At 41.6% G+C, this 24,271-nt stretch overlaps 1 protein-coding gene across 3 annotated transcripts in view; it reads right to left on the bottom strand.

Moving 5' to 3' along the window:
• The window catches only part of LOC115195916 (amyloid-beta A4 protein), a 42,695-nt gene that overhangs the window by 15,690 nt on the left and 2,734 nt on the right, over positions 1-24,271 (bottom strand). For all 3 annotated transcript variants that reach the window (XM_029756262.1, XM_029756261.1, XM_029756264.1), the window contains exon 2: positions 2,373-2,540. In XM_029756262.1, coding sequence (XP_029612122.1) covers positions 2,373-2,540 — 168 coding nt within the window. The remainder of the gene's footprint in view (positions 1-2,372; positions 2,541-24,271) is intronic.

Raw genomic sequence — 24,271 nt, 5'->3', positions numbered from 1 at the left:
CTTTCTCACTTACTACCAATGCCTCTCTCCCCCTCCCCATTATATAGTGTATTGATATTGTGCGTAGGTCCCGTGTGGCTCAGTTGGTAGAGCATGGCACTTGCAACGCCTGGGTTGTGGGTTCGATTCCCATGAGGAACTAGTACGAACAAATATGAAAATGTATGCACTCACTACTGTAAGTCCCTCTGGATAAGATTGTCTGCTAAATGACATGTGTATTTAGTATGGTGACCTAACAAAATGTATTTCTATGGATATTATAGTTGGTCCTCTGTAGCTTAGTTGGTAGAGCATGGCACTTGCAATGGCAGAATACTTTTACTACTAATAATAATAATGTTGGTGCTTACAATTGTCCCATTTCATACGCGTGCAAGTGTGTATTATACGCATGTGTGAATTGGAAATTCGTTTTTTGCATATTCCACTCCCCCTGAGATGCCCTCGGAGAGTGCCATTACTGACAGTGACCCTGGAGCAATTAGGGTTAAGTGCTTTGCTCAAGGGCACGTCAGATTTTTCACAGAGTCGGCTCAGGGATTCAAACCAGCGACCTTTTGGTTACTGGCCCAACACTCTTAAAGGGATACTTTGGGATTTTGCCAACGAGGCCACTTTATCTACTTCTCTAGAGTCAGATGAACTCGTGGGTAACATTATGTCTCTGTGTCCAGTATGAAGGAAGTTAGGGGTAGTTTCGCAAGCTAATACTGACTAGCGTGTAGCGCAATGAATGGAAGTCTATGGGTATCTGCTAAAATGTATGCACGCTTGACTAAGTCACCTTTGAATAAAAGCGTCCGCGAAATGGAATACATTTTATTATTAAACACTACCAGTCAAAAGTTTTAGAACACCTACTCATTAAGGGTTTTTCTTTATTTTTTACATTGTACAATAATAGTGAAGACATCAAAACTATGTAACCAAAAAAAAAAGCAAATTCAAATATTAAAAAAAATGTGATTCTTCAAATCGCTACCCTTTGCATTGATGACAGCTTTGCACAGTCTTGGCATTCTCTCAACCAGCTTCATGAGGTAGTCACCTGGAATGCATTTCAATTAACAGGTGTGCCTTGTTAAAAGTTAATTTGTGGAATTTCTTTCCTTCTTAATGTGTTTGAGCCAATCACTTGTGTTGTGACAAGGTAGGGGGATATACAGAAGATAGCCATATTTGGTAAAAGACCAAGTCCATATTATGGCAAGAACTGCTCAAATATGCAAAGAGAAACGACAGTCCATCATTACTTTAAGACATGAAGGTCAGTTATTACGAAAAATTAAGAACTTTGAAAGTTTCTTCAAGTGCAGCAGCAAAAACCATCAAGCGATATGATGAAACTGGCTCTCATGAGGACTGCCACAGGAATCGAAGACCCAGAGTTACCGCTGTTGCAGAGGATAAGTTCATTAGAGTTACCAGCCTCAGAAATTGCAGCCCAAATAAATGCTAAACACAGTTCAAGTAACAGACATCAACATCAACTGTTCAGAGGAGACTGTGTGAATCAGTTGTTCATGGTCGAATTGCTGCAAAGAAACCACTACTAAAGGACACCAATAAGAAGAGACTTGCTTGGGCCAAGAAACCTGAGCAATGGACATTAGACCAGTGGAAATGTGTCCTTTGGTGTGGAGTCCAAATTGGAGATTTCTGGTTCCAACCACCGTGTCTCTGTGAGACGCAGTGTGGGTGAACGGATGATCTCAGCATGTGTAGTTTGCACTGTAAAGCACGGAGGAGGTGTGATGGTGTGGCGGTGCTTCGTTGGTGACACTGTCTGATTTATTTAGAATTCAATGCACACTTAACCAGCATGGCTACCACAGCATTCTGCAGCGATACGCCATCCCATCTGGTTTGGGCTTAGTGGGACTATCACTTGTTTATCAACAGGACAATGACCCAACACACCTCCAGGCTGTGTAAGGGCTATTTGACCAAGAAGGAGAGTGATGGAGTGCTGCAACAGATGCCCTGGCCTCAGAAATCACCCAACCTCAACCAAATTGAGATGGTTTGGGATGAGTCAGACTGCAGAGTGAAGGAAAAGCAGTCAACAAGTGATCAGCATATGTGGAAACTCCTGTTGAAAAAGCATTCCAGGTGAAGCTGGTTGAGAGAATGCCAAGAGTGTGCAAAGCTGTCATCAAGGCAAAGGGTGGCTATAGATTTTTTTGGTTACTACATGATTCCATGTGTTATTTCATTGTTTAGATGTCTTCACTATTATTCTACAATGTAGAAAATAGTAAAAATAAAGAAAAACCCTTAAATTATTAAGTGTTCTACTTTTGACCGGAAGTGTATATTAAGTTAGTTATTGTATCGTATCATATTGTATCCAACCCCAATCTACATACCTCCTGACAGTACTGCAGGATGCCCTCCTTGGTGCCGATACAGCTCTTGGTGCCGGAAGGGTCTGACTCCCACTTGCCGCTCTGGACATCCACGTGCATGTTGAGCTTCCCACAGAACATGGCCACCTGGGGCTCCGCCAGCAGGCCCATCCCACCATCTGTCGGCACCTTGAGAGGAGGGAGGGAGGGAGGGGAGACAAAAAGAGACGTTAATTTACTCTCCTTCTGTAGTATTACAATGTGCCAATGGCACCTATACAGGCAGGCATGTGTGAGAAGTAAGAAACCCAAATGGTCAGCAGCAAAGACTTGATACAACATTTTACTAAATAGGTTCCTTTCATTTCTACAGGTTACTGTCATTGTTGTTTGCCAGGGAGACCTGTTCAAGATGGCAGCAGTTTAACAGATGCTCCACAAAGAATTGACCATACATGACACGTAGAACAATATAATAAAGAATGTTTAAAAATGCATTTTCGTAAAACGTCATAATGATGTAGAGAAGGGATGGACAGGACAGACAGATGGAAGATTGGAAAAAAAAACTACAAATGTGTAAGAAAGGGAGAGAACGGGGCAATGATTAAAGAAAAAAAAGCGGGAGAGGCAGGAATAAGAGGAGAACAAAGATGGAGAAATAGGGGGAAGATGGCTTGAGGTGTAAGTGGGGAAAAGACAAAAGGGTTGAGGGAGGAGATATAGGCCCTTTATTAGTAAAATACTTTTGACCAGGGCCCAATTGAGTGCCCTTTGGGATAGAGGCACAAATTAGAGTTTGGGTGCCGTTTCAGGAATTGACTTGTTACATCAACGAGGCTCCGGTGTGAGTTTTCCCCTTAGTACAGGTCTAGGATCAGCTTCCCCTCCCCCAATCCTAACCTTAACGATGTGTGGGAAATGCAATACTGATCCAAGATCAGCGTCCTAGGGGAAAATTCACACTACACCCACCCATCAATGGTAAAAGAAGAAGCTTTGAGGATCTTTGATGGTGAGAGAAAAGATTGCTACTGTAGACATTCCTACTGAAGACATTCCTACTGAATTGTGATTGACAAACCCATAGCACCACTGCAGACTCTTACGAAACCTTCCCAAACCTATCAAGCTTTTACACACGCACGCACGCAAACATATTGGATAGCATGCACACACAAACTCACACATCCTAGATATCCCACAGGTGGCAGCATTGAGAAAGAATACATACTGTAGTATGCCAGCCTGCCAAGGGGTTTTCATGCTTGGCTTACGTGTGTGTGCGCGCCTTTGTTGTCCATCCGGTGCCTATTCACGGGTACTAATTATATTATGTAACTGTATACGTGTGTACAGCTATCTCTGAGAGTATGTGAGTGTGTCCATTGCTACTGCATAAGGAGGTTTTGTAATGAGAATCCTGTAAGGGAGGTGGGGACAAACAAAAGACTGAAAGACAGCATTGTACTAGGGAACGAGGGAGGAAAAAGAAGGAGAGCGAGAGGAGAGAAAGAGAGACCGATTGCATTGTGTTTTTCTATAATCTTGTTAGTGGTTTGGCAGTAAAACAAATGTTTGTGAAGTAGAGGATGACGTACTGTGAATGGACTTGATTCTCTTACGAGCTAATGCACAATGTAATCCTTATCCACACACAGTGCACGCACATTCATTGAGACGCATGCACACACATTCATACACATGCATACGCACATTCATTCAGACACTCGCGCACACACGTCCATTCATATGCATGCGCACTCAGTACACTGTGCATGCACACATTCTGGCATGCACGTCTATACGCACAAACAAACTCAGACAGATCAGATTGCAGTGTAGTTCTATGAGGGACGGATGTGTCGCCTAAAGAAGTTAAGTTCAAGGCCACATGCCCTAGCGCCATAAAAATCTGTAAATCCCACACGGTCGCTCATACGGAATCAGTAGAAAAACCACGTGAAATCACGTGTGTTAGTGTCTTCTATCAATCAAATGTATTTATAAAGCCCTTTTTACATCCGCAAAGGTCAAAGTGCTATACAGAAACCCAGCCTAAAACCTCAAACAGCAAGCAATGCAGAAACACGGTGGCTAGGAAGAACTACCTAGAAAGGCAGGAACCTAGGAAGAGACCTAGAGAGGAACCAGGCTCTGAGGGGTGGCCAGTCCTCTTCTGGCTGTGCTGGGTGGAGATAAGAGTACATGGCCATTTAAGGCCAGATTGTTATAAAACCAACAAACAAGTTAAAAGATTAGCGTGTGTGAATGTATTCGTCCATGTGTACAGTAAACTAGGGTTGGGCGGTATCTAGATTTTCAGTCATACCGTTTCATTACCGAATGTGCACACAAGGGTCGCTATTTAAAAAAGAAAAATGCAACCCACAAAGCTATTTAGGAAACAGGGATCTTGTTCCAGGAGGGGATTGAATGTCTCTGCTATAACCAAGAAGCTTGATCTTGACATCTAGCCCCTTAGCAAACCGGATAACATTTGACACATCTTAGATTTATACTTAACTTATAGTTCTAAGTAGTGATGGGCCCCCCCCCAAAAAAAGTATATACACATATTATTTTTTAACAGTGTTGAAAATCATAGATACCGGGGTGTTTTGAAATACAGACTGTAATGAGGGAAGTAACCTAACGTAGCAGGTGTAACATAAAATGCCTGAGCGGTGTTCCTTTCAGCTCCTGATGAGAGAAAAAAACTCCTGTTGGGAGAGATTCTGTTCTGCACTGTTCAACCAATCCAGTAAATGTGGAGGAGGAGTTAAGATGGAGTGTTGCCTTGCTAATGTCCAAAAGCGGAAGTCACGTCACAGGCGCTATTTCCATTTCTACTGAAAACCGGGATCTAGTTGTTTACCGATCCCGCAGAGGATGTGAGGGAGGTGACATGGGGACCGCAACCCAACTCCTACAGTGCCATCTGGGAGCCGGAGAGGGGTGGAGAATCAACTCCCCACACAACTCTCAAAGTGCAGGGTTAAAGGGATTCTGCAAGATTCAGGTCGTTTTTCTACTTAGAGAAACTCATGAATACCATTTTTGTGTCTCTGCATGCAGTTTGGAGATGATTGAAGTTAGCATATCACTAGATTAGGGCAATTGCTAGAAGTCTCCCGGTACAATAGCCAGTGTCGGGTAATAGACCTTCCAACTACTCCAAAGCTGGGTGGAGGCTCCTGAGTGGTGCAGCGTTCTAAGACACTGCATCTAAGTGCTAGAGGCGTCACTAGACCCTGGTTCGATCCCAGACTGTATCACAACCGGCCGTAATCAGGAGTCCTATAGGGCGGAGCACAATTGGCCCAGTGTCGTCCGGGTTAGTGCAAATAAGAATTAGTTTAACTGACTTGCCTAGTTAAATAAAAATATAGCCTTTCAAAGCTATATATAAACTCAGCAAAAAAAAAAAGAAAACGTCCTCACTGTCAACTGCGTTTATCTTCAGCAAACTTAACATGTGTACATTTTTGTATGAACATAAGATTCAACTGAGAAATTGAAAAGAAGTTCCACAGACACGTGACTAACAGAAATGGAATAATGTGTCCCTGAAGAAAGGGGGGGGGTACTTTTTTGATGGTACTTTTTTGATTTTGTCATCTGTGTTGTGACCGCGCTTTGTTCCAATGGATTGCTGAACAAAACACACCAACAAAACTGAGGTTTTTGGACATAAAGAGGGACATTACCGAACAAAACTAACATTTGTGTAACATGGAGTCTTCGGAGTGCAACCATATGAAGATCAAAGGTAAGTGATACATTTTATCACCATTTCTGACTTTAGTTACTCCTTTTCTTGGCTGCTAACTGTTTGTAATGATTTGTCTGCTGGGCACTGTTCTCAGATAATCGCATGGTTTGCTTTCGCCGTAAAGCCTTTTTGAAATCTGACATAGCGGTTGGATTAACAAGAAGTTTCTTTAAGCTGGTGTATAACATTTGTATCTTTTATGCATGTTTATTATGAGAATTTCTGTTTTGTTGAGTTTCACCCTCTGCAATTTCACCGGATGTTGTTTGAGACAGTGGATTATTGAACAAAACTGAGGTTTTTGGATATAAACATGGACTTTACCTAACAAAACAAACATTTGAGTAAATGGGAGTCTTGTGAGTGCAAACATGAAGATCAAAGGTAAATGATTATATTTATCACTATTTCTGACTTATGCAACTCCTCTACTTGGCTTGTTACTGTTTGTAATGATTTGTCTGTTGGGGCTGTTCTCAGATAATCGCATGGTATGCTTTTGCCATAAAGCCTTTTTGAAATCTGACACTGTGGTTGGATTAACAAGAAGTTTCTCTTTAAACCCATGTAAAACACTTGTATGTTTCATGAATTTTTATAATGAGTATTTCTGTTTTTGAATTTGGCGCTCTGCAATTTCACTGCTAGCGTCTCACACCCCCTAGAGAGGTTAATCAGCACAACAGTTTTCAGCTGTGCTAACATAATGCAAAAGGGTTTTCTAATGATCAATTAGCCATTTAAAATGATAAACTTGGATTAGCTAACACAATGTGCCATTGGAACACAGGACGGATGGTTGCTGATAATGGGCCTCTGTACACCTATGTAGATATTCCATTAAAATTAAAATGTTTTATCACCCGTTTCCAGCAACAATAGTAATTTACAACCTAAACAATTGTCTACACTGTATTTCTGATCAAATTGATGTTATTTTTTTTTTTTTATTGACAAAAAAAAAAGTAATTTTCTTTCAAAAACAAGGACATTTCTAAGTGACCCCAAACTTTTGAATGGTAGTGTGACATACATACATACATACATACGTTTTAGAAACTTTAGGGTGTTTTCTATCCAAAGCCAATTATATGCATATTCTAGTTACTGGGCAGGAGTAGTAACCAGATTTAAAAAAAAAAAAAAAAAAAAAAAAAAAACGGGTAGGTTTTTTTATCCGGCCGTGTAAATACTGCCCCCTAGCCCTAACAGGTTAACCTGGACAATGGGCTTAGGCGCGTGCCCGAGTCGACCCTAGTGCTTTATTTTCTTTCGTCTGTTTACTTAATTGCAGATTCCCGGTCGGAATATTATCGCTTTTTTACGAGAAAAATGGCATAAAAATTGATTTTAAACAGCGGTTGACATGCTTCGAAGTACGGTAATGGAATATTTAGAATTTTTTTGTCACGAAATGCGCCCTGTGCGTGACCCTTATTTAGCATTCTGATAGTGTCTTGAACGCACAAACAAAACGCCGCTGTTTGAACATAACTATGGATTATTTGGGACCAAACCAACATTTGTTATTGAAGTAGAAGTCCTGGGAGTGCATTCTGACGAAGAACACCAAAGGTAATCAAACTTTTTTAATAGTAAATCTGACTTGTGAAGGCTAAACTTGGTGGGTGTCTAAATAGCTAGCCCTGTGATGCCGGGCTATCTACTTAGAATATTGCAAAATGTGCTTTCACCGAAAAGCTATTTTAAAATCGGACATATCGAGTGCATAGAGGAGTAATGTATCTATAATTCTTAAAATAATTGTTATGCTTTTTGTGAACGTTTATCGTGAGTAATTTAGTAAATTGTTAGTAAATTCGCCGGAAGTTTGCGGGGGGGTATGCTAGTTCTGAACGTCACATGCTAATGTAAAAAGCTGGTTTTTGATATAAATATGAACTTGATTGAACAAAACATGCATGTATTGTATAACATAATGTCCTAGGGTTGTCATCTGATGAAGATCATCAAAGGTTAGTGCTGCATTTAGCTGTCTTCTGGGTTTATGTGACATTATATGCTAGCTTGAAAAATGGGTGTCTGATTATTTCTGGCTGGGTACTCTGCTGACATAATCTAATGTTTTGCTTTCGTTGTAAAGCCTTTTTGAAATCGGACAGTGTGGTTAGATTAACGAGAGTCTTGTCTTTAAAATGCTGTAAAATAGTCATATGTTTGAGAAATTGAAGTAATAGCATTTCTAAGGTATTTGAATAACGCGCCACAGGATTCCACTGGCTGTTACGTAGGTGGGACGATTTCGTCCCGCCGGCCCTAGAGAGGTTAAGACTAAATCCAATTTCATGGTTAACATTTGTCGATTTCACATTGAACTCAATCAAATGTAAATCAAAACCAGCCGTTGAACTGATGTCTTTGCCCAGTGGGTAGATATGCAGTTAGAGGAAACATCTACTTGTCAGTCATATCATTTTCTTCTGTATATACCTCCCTTGTGATATGTGTGCAAGATCAGAGAGTCTTAGTTCTGCTTTACAAGAAATCAATGGTGTAGAACAGGGTTTTCCAACTTTTGATCCACCCCTGTTACTGACAAACTTGATTCAGCTAATTCAGTTCCAGAGAGACAACCTTCATTAGTTTAACATTTGAATAATGTGCATTACTGCAGGGCTGGATCGAAAGTATGCACAACAATGACTGGAGTTGTAGAACCCTGGAGTAGATAAGTTCAGATATGACATGATGCTCCTATACCCACATTATCGTCCCAACCCAAACCGTATTGCTTGGATATTTTCTTTTCACCTGGCTAGGTCCAGCCGCTAAAAGCAAGCTGAGCTGGCCCCATAACATATCCATTTCCAGCCCAAAGTGAATAGAGGCATAGTTAGCTTGCCATGCCCCATTCAAATCATGCTGGAAAGAAGCAGGCTGGCCATCATCCCAGTCAGTACTCACTGGAAAGCGATCCAAAAGAGCACAGTTCAGGTTGACACGAGTTTGAAAAAGGTTATTGTTATAGAAAGACTACAATGACCCAATTCCACTTTGTGACAACTGCTGATGTAAAAAGGACTTTAGAATAAGTGTTTGAAATTTGACCCAGTTCCATGTCAGCACCCCACCCCCTACTTATCACTTAGATGTTAAGTGTCTTAACCGTGAAGAAATTGGAATGGAGGCCTACGTGGAGCAATCCCCATATTGCTTTTAGACCTACCCGCTGCTCTGATGTGTGAACACTAAAGGGAAATTGCTCTCCCTCCCTTGCACTCAACCACTTTTCCAGTATTCAAAATCACCTCATCTGTTTTTGCCTTGTAAATAATGTCCTTCCTCTATTCCCTCCTCCATCCTGCTGCAAACAGTTGGGGGGGGGGGGGGGGTCCTGGGGAGCAGCCAAATCCCACTGCAGTCTTATAAATCAGACTGTTTGGAATGGAAAGGTTAGAAAGAGAGAAAGCAACAAAGTGAGAGACGAAAGAGGGCGGAATATAAATGGACAATGAGGCTTTGTGCGTATGAGGTTCAAGTAAGGTGATGTACGTAAGGTGTATAAACTATGAGCCCCAGTGGAGTAGGGTGAAGTTGCCCCTAGACCCTGATCTTAGTACAGGAAATACAAAGCTGACCCAACATTTAAGGTTAGGATTGGGGGAGGGAAAGCAGATCCTAGATATGTACCTAGGGAAAACTTCACCCTGGAGCACAAAACAGTCGGGAGAGGTTTAACAGTAATAGTTTCCTAGGTGCAGGGTTCAAAACATAAGTGAGAGAGGAAAGAAAGATGGGAGAGAGAAAGCGAGAGAGAAAGAGAGAACAGAGGAGTAGTGGACATTATGAGAGGAGACAGAGCTTTCCCTGAGCCACCTGCTCCCTCGCCTCTGCCCACTCTCATCCATCGCCTCGCCAGCATTGCAATCTCATCTATCGGCTGGCCAGCCTGCCAGCAGTAATCTGGGTGGGGGATTACGCCGAGCTGCCTGGCTGAGATATCTCACAGTGGTCCCAATCCACACTGATACCACTCATGGTACCCTCCTGCTGCTGTCACAACAAGATACTGTTCCATCCAACTAGATATTTAATGTAAAGTACCCCATATAGGACGATATTGGAGGTAACACAGACCTATGTACTGTTGTCGTAAGTACACAGTAAAAGGCTAATACAGTTGATTTAAGTTTCATTTAAAAATCAGGAAAATATGGGAATAACAGTCAGCTCGCAACAGAGTTTTCCCCCCACACAGCCAACAAACAATTTATACCTGTGCAATTAATGGTCAACCACACCAAATGAAAAGTGATAGCACATCGGGTGACTCTGGGAGAATTGGGTAGAAAGGCATTCGACATGCGGCCAAGTCTACTCAGCACTCCACAATGTAAAATCGACCTTAATCCAAAGCTTGGTAGTGGTACTAGCCTTACTAGCACAGCACTGGTGGAGAACTCTAATCAATCATGCCTTTGGCCCTGATGCATTGCATTGGTTAATGATCCCAGTTGCACACAGATCCACCAACAAAAAGTTGATGCCATGGAAACTAGAACACATCATTACAATAGAGCCGACCACCGCCTGAAAACACAGGGAAGATTTGCCTCATCCTAAAATGTAGGCCATGAAACAGACAGTGTCCGTTTCTGAAAATAAAGTCAGTCAATCCTAAACCCACGTTTGGAATGCGCCTAGCCAGCTGGTGCTAGTAGGAACGTACTGTCAACATGCTTACATATCCACCATAACACAGAGAGAAGAAGCCACATTGATAGTTTCTCTAGGACAGTGTGTAAGGGAAGCAGACCTGGGTATATTGCATTAACAGAAATTACGGTAACCAAACAAACATTGTAGATTTGAAATTATGGGAATTAATGGTAAATGTACTACTGGTGAGCCATCTCCGCGGCCTCCGCAATGGATTAGTCCACTGAGAAAAGGTGTCAATAAACACATACCGTAAAAAAATAAACTGCGACTAAAAACATTACCAGTCGACAAAATGGGGTCAAATAAAGTTTTTTTTTTTTAATTGGATCATGGCCGCATTTCAGTCGGGTGACCTCATTCGGTGACCTATATTGAAACCAGACAAACATACCAGGTCTCGATCACACATCTTTACGCACACATGATCTTTGCTCCATATTGTGTCTAAGAGCCACAAACATTGAGTCAGTATTGACTCGTTTGGTTAAACAGAAAACTTGCCTGGTACCTATTGTCCAGTGAGAATGCGTCTCTGTGTGTGTGTCTTTATGCCATTATTGGTGGGGCACTGACGGTTCCTCTAGCTCTACCAATGGGTATAGGGTGCTTCCCATCAGTTTGCATGGGGATCTTGTGGGTTTTGACCAGGGGTTAAATCTTCTTCTGGCTGGGTCCACCCTCTCCCTAGTCATTCTATTCACATTAGCATGAAGATGCACGCCCGCACTCATATGCATAACGTGCAGTGTTGTACATAAACGCGCACACACAAAGACCAAGTGTATAATATAGATTTAATTTAATCCTCACGGGCCCCGTTCTGTGAACCAGTCCCAAAGTCCCGGGGCGGCATTAATTGTGGCTCTGTTGCGGTGAGCTGTTATCTGTGTCCCAGGCCTGCCATTGGGATCTGGGATCAGCTTTCAGACCTAGGGAGACCCCCTGGCGGTGCGAGTGTCGCCTGAGATCAGCTATAATGTCTGGAGAGTGTCCTCTGCCTGTCTCTACCCACCAGAGACACCGGCTGCGTCTAAAATGGCACCCTATTCCCCATGTAGTGCACTACTAGTTCAACACTGTCTAGCTCCCTGGCTGTGTTTGAAATGTGCTCTGGTCAAAAGTTGTGCACTCTAAAGGGAATAAGATGCCATTGTAGATGCAGCCAGGCAGTATAGAAACAGACCATAAACAGATCGATAAGAATGACAGACAGATACTGAGTAGACAGACACACGTCAACAATGACTGGGGAGGAACGAGAAATAGCCAGAGGCCTTGTATAAAAAGACAACTTTTTTTTTTATAAGTAAAAATACTTCGAACTTACTACTTTAGTAGTTATTTTTAACTACTTTTACTCCACTACATTCCTTACATTTTGAATGCTCAGGTAGGAGAGCAATATGGTCCAATTCACACACCTATCTCTACTGCCTCTGATCTGTTGGACACTAAACACAAATATTGCGTATGTCAATTGTGTCTGAATGTGCCCCTGGCTGTCCTTATATCAAAAGGAAAAAAATGTAAATTGTGCCATCTGGTTTGTATTATAAGGAATTTGATGAATAGCATTACTTTAAACTTTTACTTAAGTCTGACAATTGGAGTACTTTTTCCACCAGTATACTTAAGTACCTTAAAAACCAGATACTTCTACTCAAGTAGTATTTTACTGGTTGACTCACTTTCAGTGGAGTCATTTTCTATAAAGTTATCTTAACTTTTACTCAAGTATGACAATTTAGTACTTTTTCCCACCACTGCCCTGGAGGACAGAGCCTTATTCTGTTTGAAATACCGGTTGGACACCATGGGAAACTAGTTAGGAAGGAAATCAGTCACGACTTAATTAGATAAGGCCGGAGAGGTGACCGAATGACATACGGCAGAATTACACAGAGAAACGTGAACAGGCAAGCACACAGACATCCACTAATCACTTGCCAAGCAGGGCCTGCTGTGACTTAAACCCCTGGCCTGAGCTCATCTTTGAACCCTATCAGTGTGTGTGTGTGTGTGTGTGTGTGTGAGAGCGTGTGTGAGTGAGAGAGACACTCCATGCATGAGAGTGTATAATGGTACATGTGCTTGGTCTTTGGAGTGTGTGGCTGTGTGTGCGTGCGTTTGTGTAAGTCTATCTGCTAGTCTCTGGGACCGGATCCTCGGGTGGGTTGGGTGTGAGTGTGTTACAGTGATTAGAGGGCAGTCAGCCCCTCGTTTCCCTCACGCCCTGCCTGCCAACATTCCAATTACACCCTGCAACGGAAGACTGGTTGCAGTGGCCATCGCCATGACGTCTATTCCCATCTGGTCGAGATGTGCTACTGTGTCCCTATGATGACAGTTGACAACCTCGTCGGCAAGCAATAAGACTGCTGTAACGTAACAAAATCTGGAAAAAGTCAGGGGTCTGAATACTTTCCAAATGCACTGTATTTAACTAGGAAAGTCAGTTAATAACAAATTCTTAGTTACAATGACAGCCTACCCCTGGTACACACACACACACAGTACTAGTCAAAAGTTGACACCTACACATTCAATTTTTTTTGTATTTTTTGAAACTATTTTCTACATTGTAGAATAATTGTGAAGACATCAAAACTATGAAATAACACATGGAATCATGTCGTAACCAAAACAAAAGTGTTAAATCACAATACATCTTAGATTTGAGATTCTTCAAAGTAGCCGCCTTGACAGCTTTGCACGCTCTTGGCATTCTCTCAACCAGCTTCATGAGGTAGTCACCTGGAATGCATTTCAATTAACAGGTGTGCCTTGTTAAATTTATCTATGCAATTCTTTTCCATATTAATGCGTTTGAGCCAACCAGTTGTGTTGTGACAAGGTAGGGGTGGTATACAGAAGATAGCCCTATTTGGTAAAAGACCAAGTCCATATTATGACAAGAACAGCTCAAATAAGCAAAGAGAAAAGACAGTCCATTACTTTAGGGCAATGTAAGAATTTTTTTTTTTTTGCAAAAACCATCAAGCGCTATGATGAAACTGGCACTCATGAGGGCCGCCACAGGAAAGGAAGACCCAGAGTTACCTTCACTGCAGAGGATAAGTTCATTAGAGTTACCAGCCTCATAAATTGCAGCCCAAATAAATGCTTCAGAGTTCAAAAAACAGACATCAACTGTTCAGAGGAGACTGCTTGAAAGCAGGCCTTTCTGGTCAAATTTCTGCAAATAAACCACTACTAAAGGACACCAATAACAAGAGACTTGCTTGGGCCAAGAAACACGAGCAATGGACATTAGACCAGTCGAAATATGTCCTTTGGTCTGATGAGTCTAAATTTGAGATTTCTGGTTCCAACTGCCGTGTCTTTGTGAGACGCAGAGTAGCTGAACGGATGATCTCTGCATGTGTGGTTACCACTGTAAAGCATGGAGGAGGTGTGATGGTGTGGGGGGGCTTTGCTGGTGACACTGTCGGTGATTTATTTAGAATTCAAGGCACGCTTAACCAGCATGGCTACCACAGCATTCTGCAGCGATACCTTTTCCCATCTGGTTTGCGCTTAACTTCTCTGGGAAAGGGGGGGGCAGTATTGAGTAGCTTGGATGAAAAGCGTGCCCAAAGTAAAATACCTGCTACTCAGGCCCAAAAGCTAGAATATGAATATGATTTGGATAGAAAACACTGAAGTTTCTAAAACTGTTTGAATGATGTCTGAGTATAACAGAACTCATATGGCAGGCAAAAACCTGAGAAAAAAAATCCAACCAGGAAGTGGGAAATCTGAGGTTCGTAGTTTTTCAAGTGATTGCCTCTCCAATATACAGTGTGTGGGGTCATATTGCACTTCCTAAGGCTTCCACTAGATGTCAGTCTTTAGAACATTGTTTCAGGCTTCTACTATGAATGGGGAGAGAATAAGAGCTGATTGTATCAGGTGTCTGGAAAATTGGCATGAGCTCAATCATGCTCGCAGCCATGAAAGCGAGCTGCCTTTCTTTTCAATTCTAAAGACAAAGGAATTGTCCGGTTGGAATATTCATGATAAAAACAGCCTAAAGATTGATTCTATACATCGTTTGACATGTTTCTACGAACTGTAATGTAACTATTTTGACTTTGTCTGGACTAAACGCACAAACCAAATGGAGGTATTTGGTCAAAGATGAACTTTATCGAACAGTTATTGTGGAACTGGGATTCCTGGGAGTGCATTCCGATGAAGATCAAAGGTAAGTGAATATTTATAATGTTATTTCTGACTTCTGTTGACTCCACAACATGGCGGGTATCTGTATGGCTTGTTATGGTGGCTGAGCGCTGTACTCAGATTATTGCAAAGTGTGCTTTCGCCGTAAAGCTTTTTTTGAAATCTGAGACAGCAGTTGCATTAAGGAGAAGTGTATCTATAATTCTGTACATAACACTTGTATCTTTTATCAAAGTTTGAGTATTTCTGGAAATTGATGTGCTCATTCACCGGAAGTTTTGGAGGCAAAACATTTCTGAACATTACACGCCAATGTAAAATGGGGTTTTGGATATAAATATAAACTTTATTCAGCAAAACATACATGTATTGTGTAACATGAAGTCCTATGAGTGCCATCTGATGAAGATCAATGTTAGTGATTAATTTTAGCTGTATTTCTGTGACGCCTCTCCTTGCTTGGAAAATGGCTGTGTGGTTTTTCTTGTGTAGGTGCTGTCCTAACAATCTAATGCTATGCTTTCGCCGTAAAGCTTTCTTGAAATCGGACACTGGTTGGATTAACGAGAAGTCTCTTTAAAATGGTGTATAATACTTTTATGTGAGAAATTTGAATTATGAGATTTTTGTTTTGAATTTGGCGCTCTGCTATTTCACTGGTAGTTGGCGGGGTGGGACACTAGCGTCCCACATTTCCCAGAGAGGTTAATAGTACTATAATTTGTTTGTTTATCAACAGGACAATGACCCAATTCACTTCGAGGCTGTGTAAGGGCTATTTGACCAAGGAGAGTGATGAGTGCTGCATCAAATGACCTTGCCCCCACAATCACCCGACCTCAACCCAATTGAGATGGTTTGGGATGAGTTGGACCGCAGAGTGAAGAAAAAGCAGCCAACAAGTGGGCATGTGGGAACTCCACATATGAATAACTGTTGGAAAACAATTCCAGGTGAAGCTGGTTGAGAGAATGCCAAGCTACATGATTCCATGTGTTATTTCATATAAAAAAATAAAAACCCTTGAATGAGTAGATGTGTCCAGACTTTTGACTGGTACTGCATAAATGCGTGTGTATATAGACACACACAGTGCACTCAGAAAATAATCAGACCCCTTGACCTTTTCCACACTTTGTTATTTAATCAATTTTAGAACACACAATACCCTATAATCACAAAGCGAAACAGGTTTACACACTGCTCGCTTAACACGGAAGCCAACCACACAAATGTGTCGGAGAAAATATCCTACAATTGGTGATCATGTCAGCGTGCATGCACCCGGCCCGCCAGAGGTGTCGCTAGAGAGCAACGTGACAAGGACATCCCGGCCGGCCAAACCCTCCCAACCCGGACGACACTGGGACAATTGTTCGCTACCTCATGGGTCTCCCAGTCGCAATTCTCCCCATCTAACCTGACAGAGCTTGAGAGGATCTGCAGAGAAGAATGGGAGAAACTCCCCAAATACAGGTGTGCCATGCTTGTAGCATCATACCCAAGAAGACTCCATGGTGTAATCGCTGCCAAAGGTGCTTCAACAAAGTACTGAGTAAAGGGTCTGAATACTTATAAATTAGCAAAAACCTGTTTTTACTTTGTCATTATGGGGTAGTGTGTGTGTGTAGATTGATGGGGGGGAAACAATTTAATTCATTTTAGAATAAGGCTGGAATGTAACAAAATGTGGAAAAAGTCAAGGGGTCTGAATACTTCCAAAGAGATTTAAATCCTTACTCAGACTTGGACTATACACCCTCTCCACCGACAAGCAGGCAGGGAAGCAAAATAGGGTTTGCTTTGCAACGCTTGCAGTTAGACACTGATTCTTTCCAAACACTCATTGTTGAATTTGCGAGATCCAACTTTTTGTGTAATGTATATGACCATTGGCTGATGAGCACCGATACGTTTTTATCTATAATTTCTCTTAGACAGGGATTGAAAAGGATTTGACAATAGATTGTCGATATGTTTCATGATGACTGCTTGCTAGCTAAGATTAAAAAGCTTCAATGTTGACATGATCAGTCCAATCAAAGCTATGTTAGATATGTGATTTGGTGTCATTTTGTCTGTGGCATTCTTGAGCCTTCTTGGATATGGGCACTTTTAATCTAAATCTATGGCAGCACCCAAGGGGTCTTGAACTGCTTAGCGTTCCCTGTAGATTCTGAAAAAATGGAAACAGGATGCACCTGAGCTCAATTCAGTCTCATAGCAAAGGGTCTGAATACTTATTTACAATAATGTCTTTGTTTTGTATTTGCAAAAATGTCTAAAAACCTGTTTCGCTTTGTGATTATGGGGTATTGTGTGTAGATTGTTATTTAATCAATTTTAGAACAAGGTTGTAACAAAGTGTGGAAAAGGTCAAGGGGTCTGATTACTTTCTGAATGCGCGCTATATATATATATATACATATACACACACATTTATGCAGTATCAGTCAAAAGTCTGGACACATCTACTCATTCAAGGGTTTTTATTTTTTATAGTGATGCCTCAAGCACTGCGATGCAGTGCCTTAGACCACTGCGCCAGAAATGACTTTTTAGGTTTGTATCATTTTCATTCAGATTTGCATAGAATTTTGATTAACCACGACAATGATTGAGATATGAAGACGTTATTATAAATGAAATTAATCTGTTGTACGAAATGAATATGAAAACCAGAACTGGCACGCAGATCTGTAGAAATTGTAAGATAAATTTGCATTCCACATGACGAATCCTCATGTAGCCTATTACCGGTCACTTTCGGAGAGTAAGAATCTGCAAAAGTCAGCAAGAGAATGGTTGGGTCAGGTTAAGTTTTTTTTTCTTCTCATGGCTATTCAGATATCTGGCTCCCAAGTCATGTGTCTTATTTCATCAAACAGTGCGCTTAAAGCATCAGACAAGCTCAATGCATATAGTTGATTTTATTAACACATAGGGTTCTCTACATGTAAAAAAATTATTATTATTTTTTAATTCGTCCAGTCAATTGGTCAAAAGAACAGACGACTTTTGGTTGACCAACTTTTTTTTAAATTTTTTTTTTAGTCTGGGACAGCCCTAGTGTGTGTGTGTGTGTGTACAAGCTAGGCTTGGGCGGTATACAGTGTACCGGGGTGTTTGAAAAAAAGCATTTTTTTATAAATAAATATTTGTAGCTACTAAAGTAAATGCCTGCAGTCAACTTGTGCAATATGCTACGAGATGAACATTGTGTTCTTCATTTCACCAGTCAGATTCATAATAATGTTACAGTAGTCCCCAGTCACCTGGTGTTTGTTTACAAGCACACAACAACAAGAGACGGGAGCCTTTTGAATCACTCACTTTTGTGCAGCATGCGCCAGGTGATCTAATTACAGTATGCAATTCATAACAATTATGTTAACTGTCTAAAATGTGCTAAATGCTTTGCAGTTACGTATTTGGTTTGCTGATTTAGTAGCTATCTAGGTACTGTAAGTGGTTAGCTTCTTCCAAAATCAAGCATTCACTTTTTTAATTTAACCTTTATTTAAACCTCTCTAGGACCGGCGGGATGAATTCGTCCCACCTACGTAACAGCCAGTTGAATCCTGTGGCGCGATATTCAAATACCTTTGAAATGCTATTACTTCAATTTCTCAAACATATGACTATTTTACAGCTATTTAAAGACAAGACTCTCATTAATCTAACCACACTGTCCGATTTCAAAAAGGCTTTACAACGAAAGCAAAACATTAGATTATGTCAGCAGAGTACCCAGCCAGAAATAATCAGACACCCATTTTTCAAGCTAGCATATAATGTCACAAAAACCCAGAAGACAGCGAAATGCAGCACTAACCTTTGATGATCATCAGATGACACACCTAGGACATTATGTTATACAATACATGCATGTTTTGTTCAATCAAGTTCATATTTATATAAAAAACCAGCTTTTTACATTAGCATGTGACGTTCAGAACTAGCATACCCCTCGCAAACTTCCGGCGAATTTACTAACAATTTACTAAATTACTCACGATAAACGTTCACAAAAAGCATAACAATTATTTTAAGAATTATAGATACAGAACTCCTCTATGCACTCGATATGTCCGATTTTAAAATAGCTTTTCGGATGAAGCACATTTTGCAATAATCTAAGTACATAGCCCAGCCATCACGGGCTAGCTATTTAGACACCCAACCAGTTTAGCCTTCACCAAAATCACATTTCCTATAAGAAAAATGTTCTTACCTTTCCTGTTCTTCATCAGAATGCAGTCCCAGGAGTTCTACTTCAATAACAAATGTAGGTTTGGTCCCAAATAATCCATCGTTATGTTCCATCAAGACGTTTTGTTCGTGCGTTCTAGACACTATCCCAACGCTAAATCTCGGCCACGAGCATGACGCAGAATGTGACAAAAAAATTCTAAATATTCCATTACCGTACTTCGAAGCATGTCAACCGCTGTTTAAAACCAATTTTTATGCAATTTATCTCGTAGAAAAGCGATAATATTCCGACCGGGAATCTGCCTGTCTGTATACTGAGGGAAAAACCGAAAGCCGGGGGCGGGGCGGGTCGCGAGCGTAAGGCTTAGTCCACTGAGTGACCACTTAGCTTTTGCTCTCCTTTGTTTCAGCCAGGGCTTTGAATTACGTCATTCCTGTTTTTCCCGGGCTCTGAGACTCCATTGGAGACGTGCGAAGTGTCACGTAACAGCAGAGATCCTTAGTTTTTGGGAGAGATGTCAAACAAAGAAAATAAAAGGTCTGACAGGGTACTTCCTGAACAGAAGCATCTCAGGTTTTTGCCTGCCATAGGAGTTCTGTTATACTCACAGACACCATTCAAACAGTTTCAGAAACTGTGGAGTGTTCTCTCCAAAGCTAATAATTATATGCATATTCTAGTTTCTGGGCAGGACTAATAATCAGATTAAATCGGGTACGTTTTTTATCCAGCCGTGAAAATACTGCCCCCTAGCCATAAGAGGTTAAGAACAAATTCTTATTTACAATGAGGGCCTACACTGGCCAAACCATCCCCTAACCCGGATGACGCTAGGCCAAATGGGACTCCCATCACAGCCGGTTGTGTTACAGCCCGGGATCAAACCAGGGTCTGTAGTGATGCCTCTAGCACTGAGATGCAGTGCCTTAGACCACTGCCCCACTCGGGAGGCTTGGTAACAGCAGAGAAACCCCTTTTGGATCAAGAGACCTTGCTGGCTAATAGTTGTTTTGTGTGTGCAGCAAACTGTGTAGCATTTTTGAGTCACTTGCATAGTTTAGGTCAGAAACTGTATAAAATGTTTGCAATGCGATCTCTATGGGATTTTACATGTACTTGTTAGCATTGCTAACCTTCGAATTACAGAGTATCAGAGGGGTTTGATAACAGCACCCCTTGTGTTCAGTGTCGGAATGAAGGTATAACATTCTGGATACCGCCTAAGCCTAGGACAATGGAACGAGTCTACTATGTGAAGTCTCAATGTATGAGAGTATGATATATGTTTGCATGTTTCCAAGAACTAGCTCCCCATACTGAGAATTAAGGTAATGCATGGGGTCAGCAGCATACCTTTGCAGTGATGCTTTGCTTACCCGTCCCACATATCTTAGTGGGGCACTGAACAAACACAAATTAAATCAAGTAAAATTTAAATGCACACCCACGGGAGATACACACAGAAAACTAATCAAGTGCGAGACAAATACGCCCGCACACACAAACTCAAATGTAAACACACACCCATGTTCCATTACTGTCATGCAGACAGTAGGCTGTATGTCTCATGCATCACACAAATACAGGAAACCCATCCCAGGTAATGGTGGGGACAAGGAAACAGGAAGTGAGAATAGCAGGGCACAGCCAAAAATATCCCACTCCTTGACGCCACACACACACACAATGCTACTCACAGTTCTGCTAAGTAATTTAGTTCATGAAACAAAGAGGACCTTTTAGAGATAGACATTTTAAAACAGCAGACTATAATCAACAACGCAATTTTGAGCAACCGCATTAAGTCGAAGCTTAAATCAACATTTAGACCAGCAATGATTCGATTCTGCAAATGTCAGGTCATAGTTGACTGAAAGTTTTGTAAAGTGATACGCATATAATAACTCCCTTCACAGTACATGTAGCAATAAATATACATAAGGCCAACATACAGAGGGACCCTGGTCAGGGTTGAGCGAGGGAAGCATTGGCCTGTCTTGGAGAAAAAGGCAGTAAAAAGAGATAAGGTGGGAATGAAAAGGGAGGAATGGGAGCAAGAGCAGATATTGAACGAGGGAAGACATAGGCCTGCTCATTCTGAAGAAAAAGGCAGTGAAAAAAAAGACTTAAGTAAAAGGAAGGAATGAAAGGAAGAAAGCATGAGAGAGAAGAGACAGGAATATCTCTGGGAGGCGGCGCTCTAATTATAGCAAGGGTGCCAGGCGACCGGGGAGGGCACTGCCGCCACCAAAACACAGGAGAAGGAGGGAGGTGGGCAGCTCAATCATTTCAAAAAGAGACCCAACAACATGGGAGAAGGAGGGATAAATGATGGAAGGAATAGCCCCCTACTCCCTATCCACTCCTGTCGATCTGAGAGGATTGGATGGTTAGATCGGTGGAATCAACATGGCGATATTTACACCCTAGCTAAATGAAGGTAAAAGTAAGCTATTACCAATACCTACCAAATTCTTTCAGAAACAGTCAGATCTACATGAGTGTGTAGCCTGTACACGGTAGGGGCTAGGGGTCGATTTGAAATTCAGAAAATACATGTTTTAGAGTATTTATTTGATTGCTTTGGGAGACATTTGGTCAAATCAATCAAGAATAAAGGAGGCTGAAGAAGAAGTGGCCATTTTGTAGTCAGAGGGACAAGTGCGCAGCATAATTCCTAAGACACATGCTGCTGCGTTTGTGTGATTGTGTATTGGCGTTATGTAGAGCGAGTGTGATGTGTGTAACTGTCTGCGTGTATGTCAGGAGCATTTTGCCATCGGATGTATTATTAATTAATATATCCACGTACGCTCAATCAACGGATCAGACAGATCACTGTCCCATACATCGATGTACATCATATTGACCTTACTGCCCTCCCTATTTTTTTCTCTCCATCTCGCTCTTACTCTGTGGCTATATGTTAACGGTGGACTATGTCTACGTCCCAAATGGCACTGTACTCCTTATGTAGTGCGCTACTTTGACCAGAGCCCTATTGGAAAGGCGACATAAGGAATAGGGTGCCATTTGGGACTCATTCAATAAAACTATAAGCCACAGTAAGTCAGCCCCCTAAAAACAGAAATCACCACAAACAACCATCACAGCTTGATTAGTTTCCACCAGGCTCTTTGACTGCGCTTGGTCGCTCAGATTATCAAGTTCCAGGTTTGTATGTGCGGACGTGAAGGTCACACATACACATGACACGCCACTTCAGTCACGCAGCTGCCATGACGGTGACACTGACAGTTAAGACGTGATCCACTGGGGTTGTCATAGCAGCAGGGCTATAGGGCGCGTTCCAGGTCATCATTATTGCAGATGACCGAACTCACAAAGCCTGGAGAAGCGTTTAACGATTCAGGAGCTACTTTATTATGATGAGGTGTGCAGCGTGACTGCAAAAAGATGACCTGGAACACACCCATTCTCTCCTGGTTGGAGGTGGGGTCCCTGATAACTCATCCAGGTTTCATTGGGAAGCATTGGAATGGAACAGCACCTGCACAGAACCACCGATCTGTATAGATGAGGGATTGTGAAGAGTGGGCTTGAGTCGCTTCTCAATGGAGCCCATCCTGATGTTGTGAGATCCTCTAAATGTGGTCTGCACCAGAGACTGCTGCACAATTCATATCAGATGAGACCATGATATATTTGCTCTGTGAAGCTCTTCAGGGTTGTGTTCATTAGGACACACCGTCGCAAAATGTTTTGCAACGTGAAAACAAACATCTCTTATTGGACAAGTACAGGAAGTCACTCCCTGTTTCACTCCATTTCATGCCAACTGAACACGGCCCAGGGCTAGCAAGAGATAACCAGCCATGTATGCTATGTGAAAGGCCAGGTTACAGCGCACAAAGCCGGTCTTACACCGCCATGCCAGGTGTTTTCACTGAGATCAGCTCCCCTGAAAACCTTCTATGCCATTAAAGGGATAGGTGACATGACCGTTTCAGACAAACACATTACTTAACTTCTTTGGGATAGGGGGCAGTATTTTCACGGCCGGATAAAAAAACGTACCCGATTTAACCTGGTTACTACTCCTGCCCAGAAACTAGAATATGCATATAATTAGTAGATTTGGATAGAAAACACTAAAGTTTCTAAAACTGTTTGAATGGTGTCTGAGTATAACAGAACTCATATGGCAGGCCAAAACCTGAGAAGATTCCATGCAGGAAGTGCCCTGTCTGACAATTTGTTGTCCTTCTGTTACATCTCTATCGAAATTACAGCATCTGTGCTGTAACGTAACACTTTCTAAGGCTTCCATTGGCTCTCTAAAGTCATCAGAAAGTGGAATGGGGTGTCTGCTGTCTCTGGGCAAAGTATAGGAGCAGAGTTTGTAAGTGGTCAGCCTGGGGACAGTGAGACTGGAGATGCGCGGTCACGAGAACTCGCCATGTTATTCTTTCTCTCTTTGAATGAATACAACGTTGCCCGATTGGAATATTATTGCCATTTTACGCGAAAAATTGCATAAAAATTGATTTTAAACAGCGTTTGACATGCTTCTAAGTACGGTAATGGAATATTTAGCATTTTTTTGTCACGAAATGCGCTCGCGCGTTTCCCTTCGGATAGTGACCTGAACGCATGAAAAAACCCAGAGGTATTTGGATATAACTATGGATTATTTGGAACCAAAACAACATTTGTTGTTTAAGTAGAAGTCCTGGGAGTGCATTCTGACAAAGAACAGCAAAGGTAATCCAATTTTTCTAATACTAATTCTGAGTTTAGGTGACCCCGAAGTTGGCGGATGGCCGAGCTATGTACTCAGAATATTGCAAAATGTGCTTTCGCCGAAAAGCTATTTTAAAAGCAGACATAGCGATTGCATAAAGGAGTTCTGTATCTATAATTCTTAAAATAATTGTTATGTATTTTGTCAACATTTATCATGAGTAATTTAGTAAATTCACCGGAAGTTTTTCGGTGGGTATGCTAGTTCTGAACATCACATGCTAATGTAAAAAGCTGTTTTTTGATATATGAACTTGATTGAACAAAACATGCATGTATTGTATAACATAATGTCCT

This window comes from Salmo trutta, chromosome 6 (assembly GCF_901001165.1).
Source record: "Salmo trutta chromosome 6, fSalTru1.1, whole genome shotgun sequence".
NCBI lineage: Eukaryota > Metazoa > Chordata > Actinopteri > Salmoniformes > Salmonidae > Salmo > Salmo trutta.
Note: the sequence above shows the minus strand (reverse complement) of the source record. Positions and strands in the feature narration are given on the sequence as shown.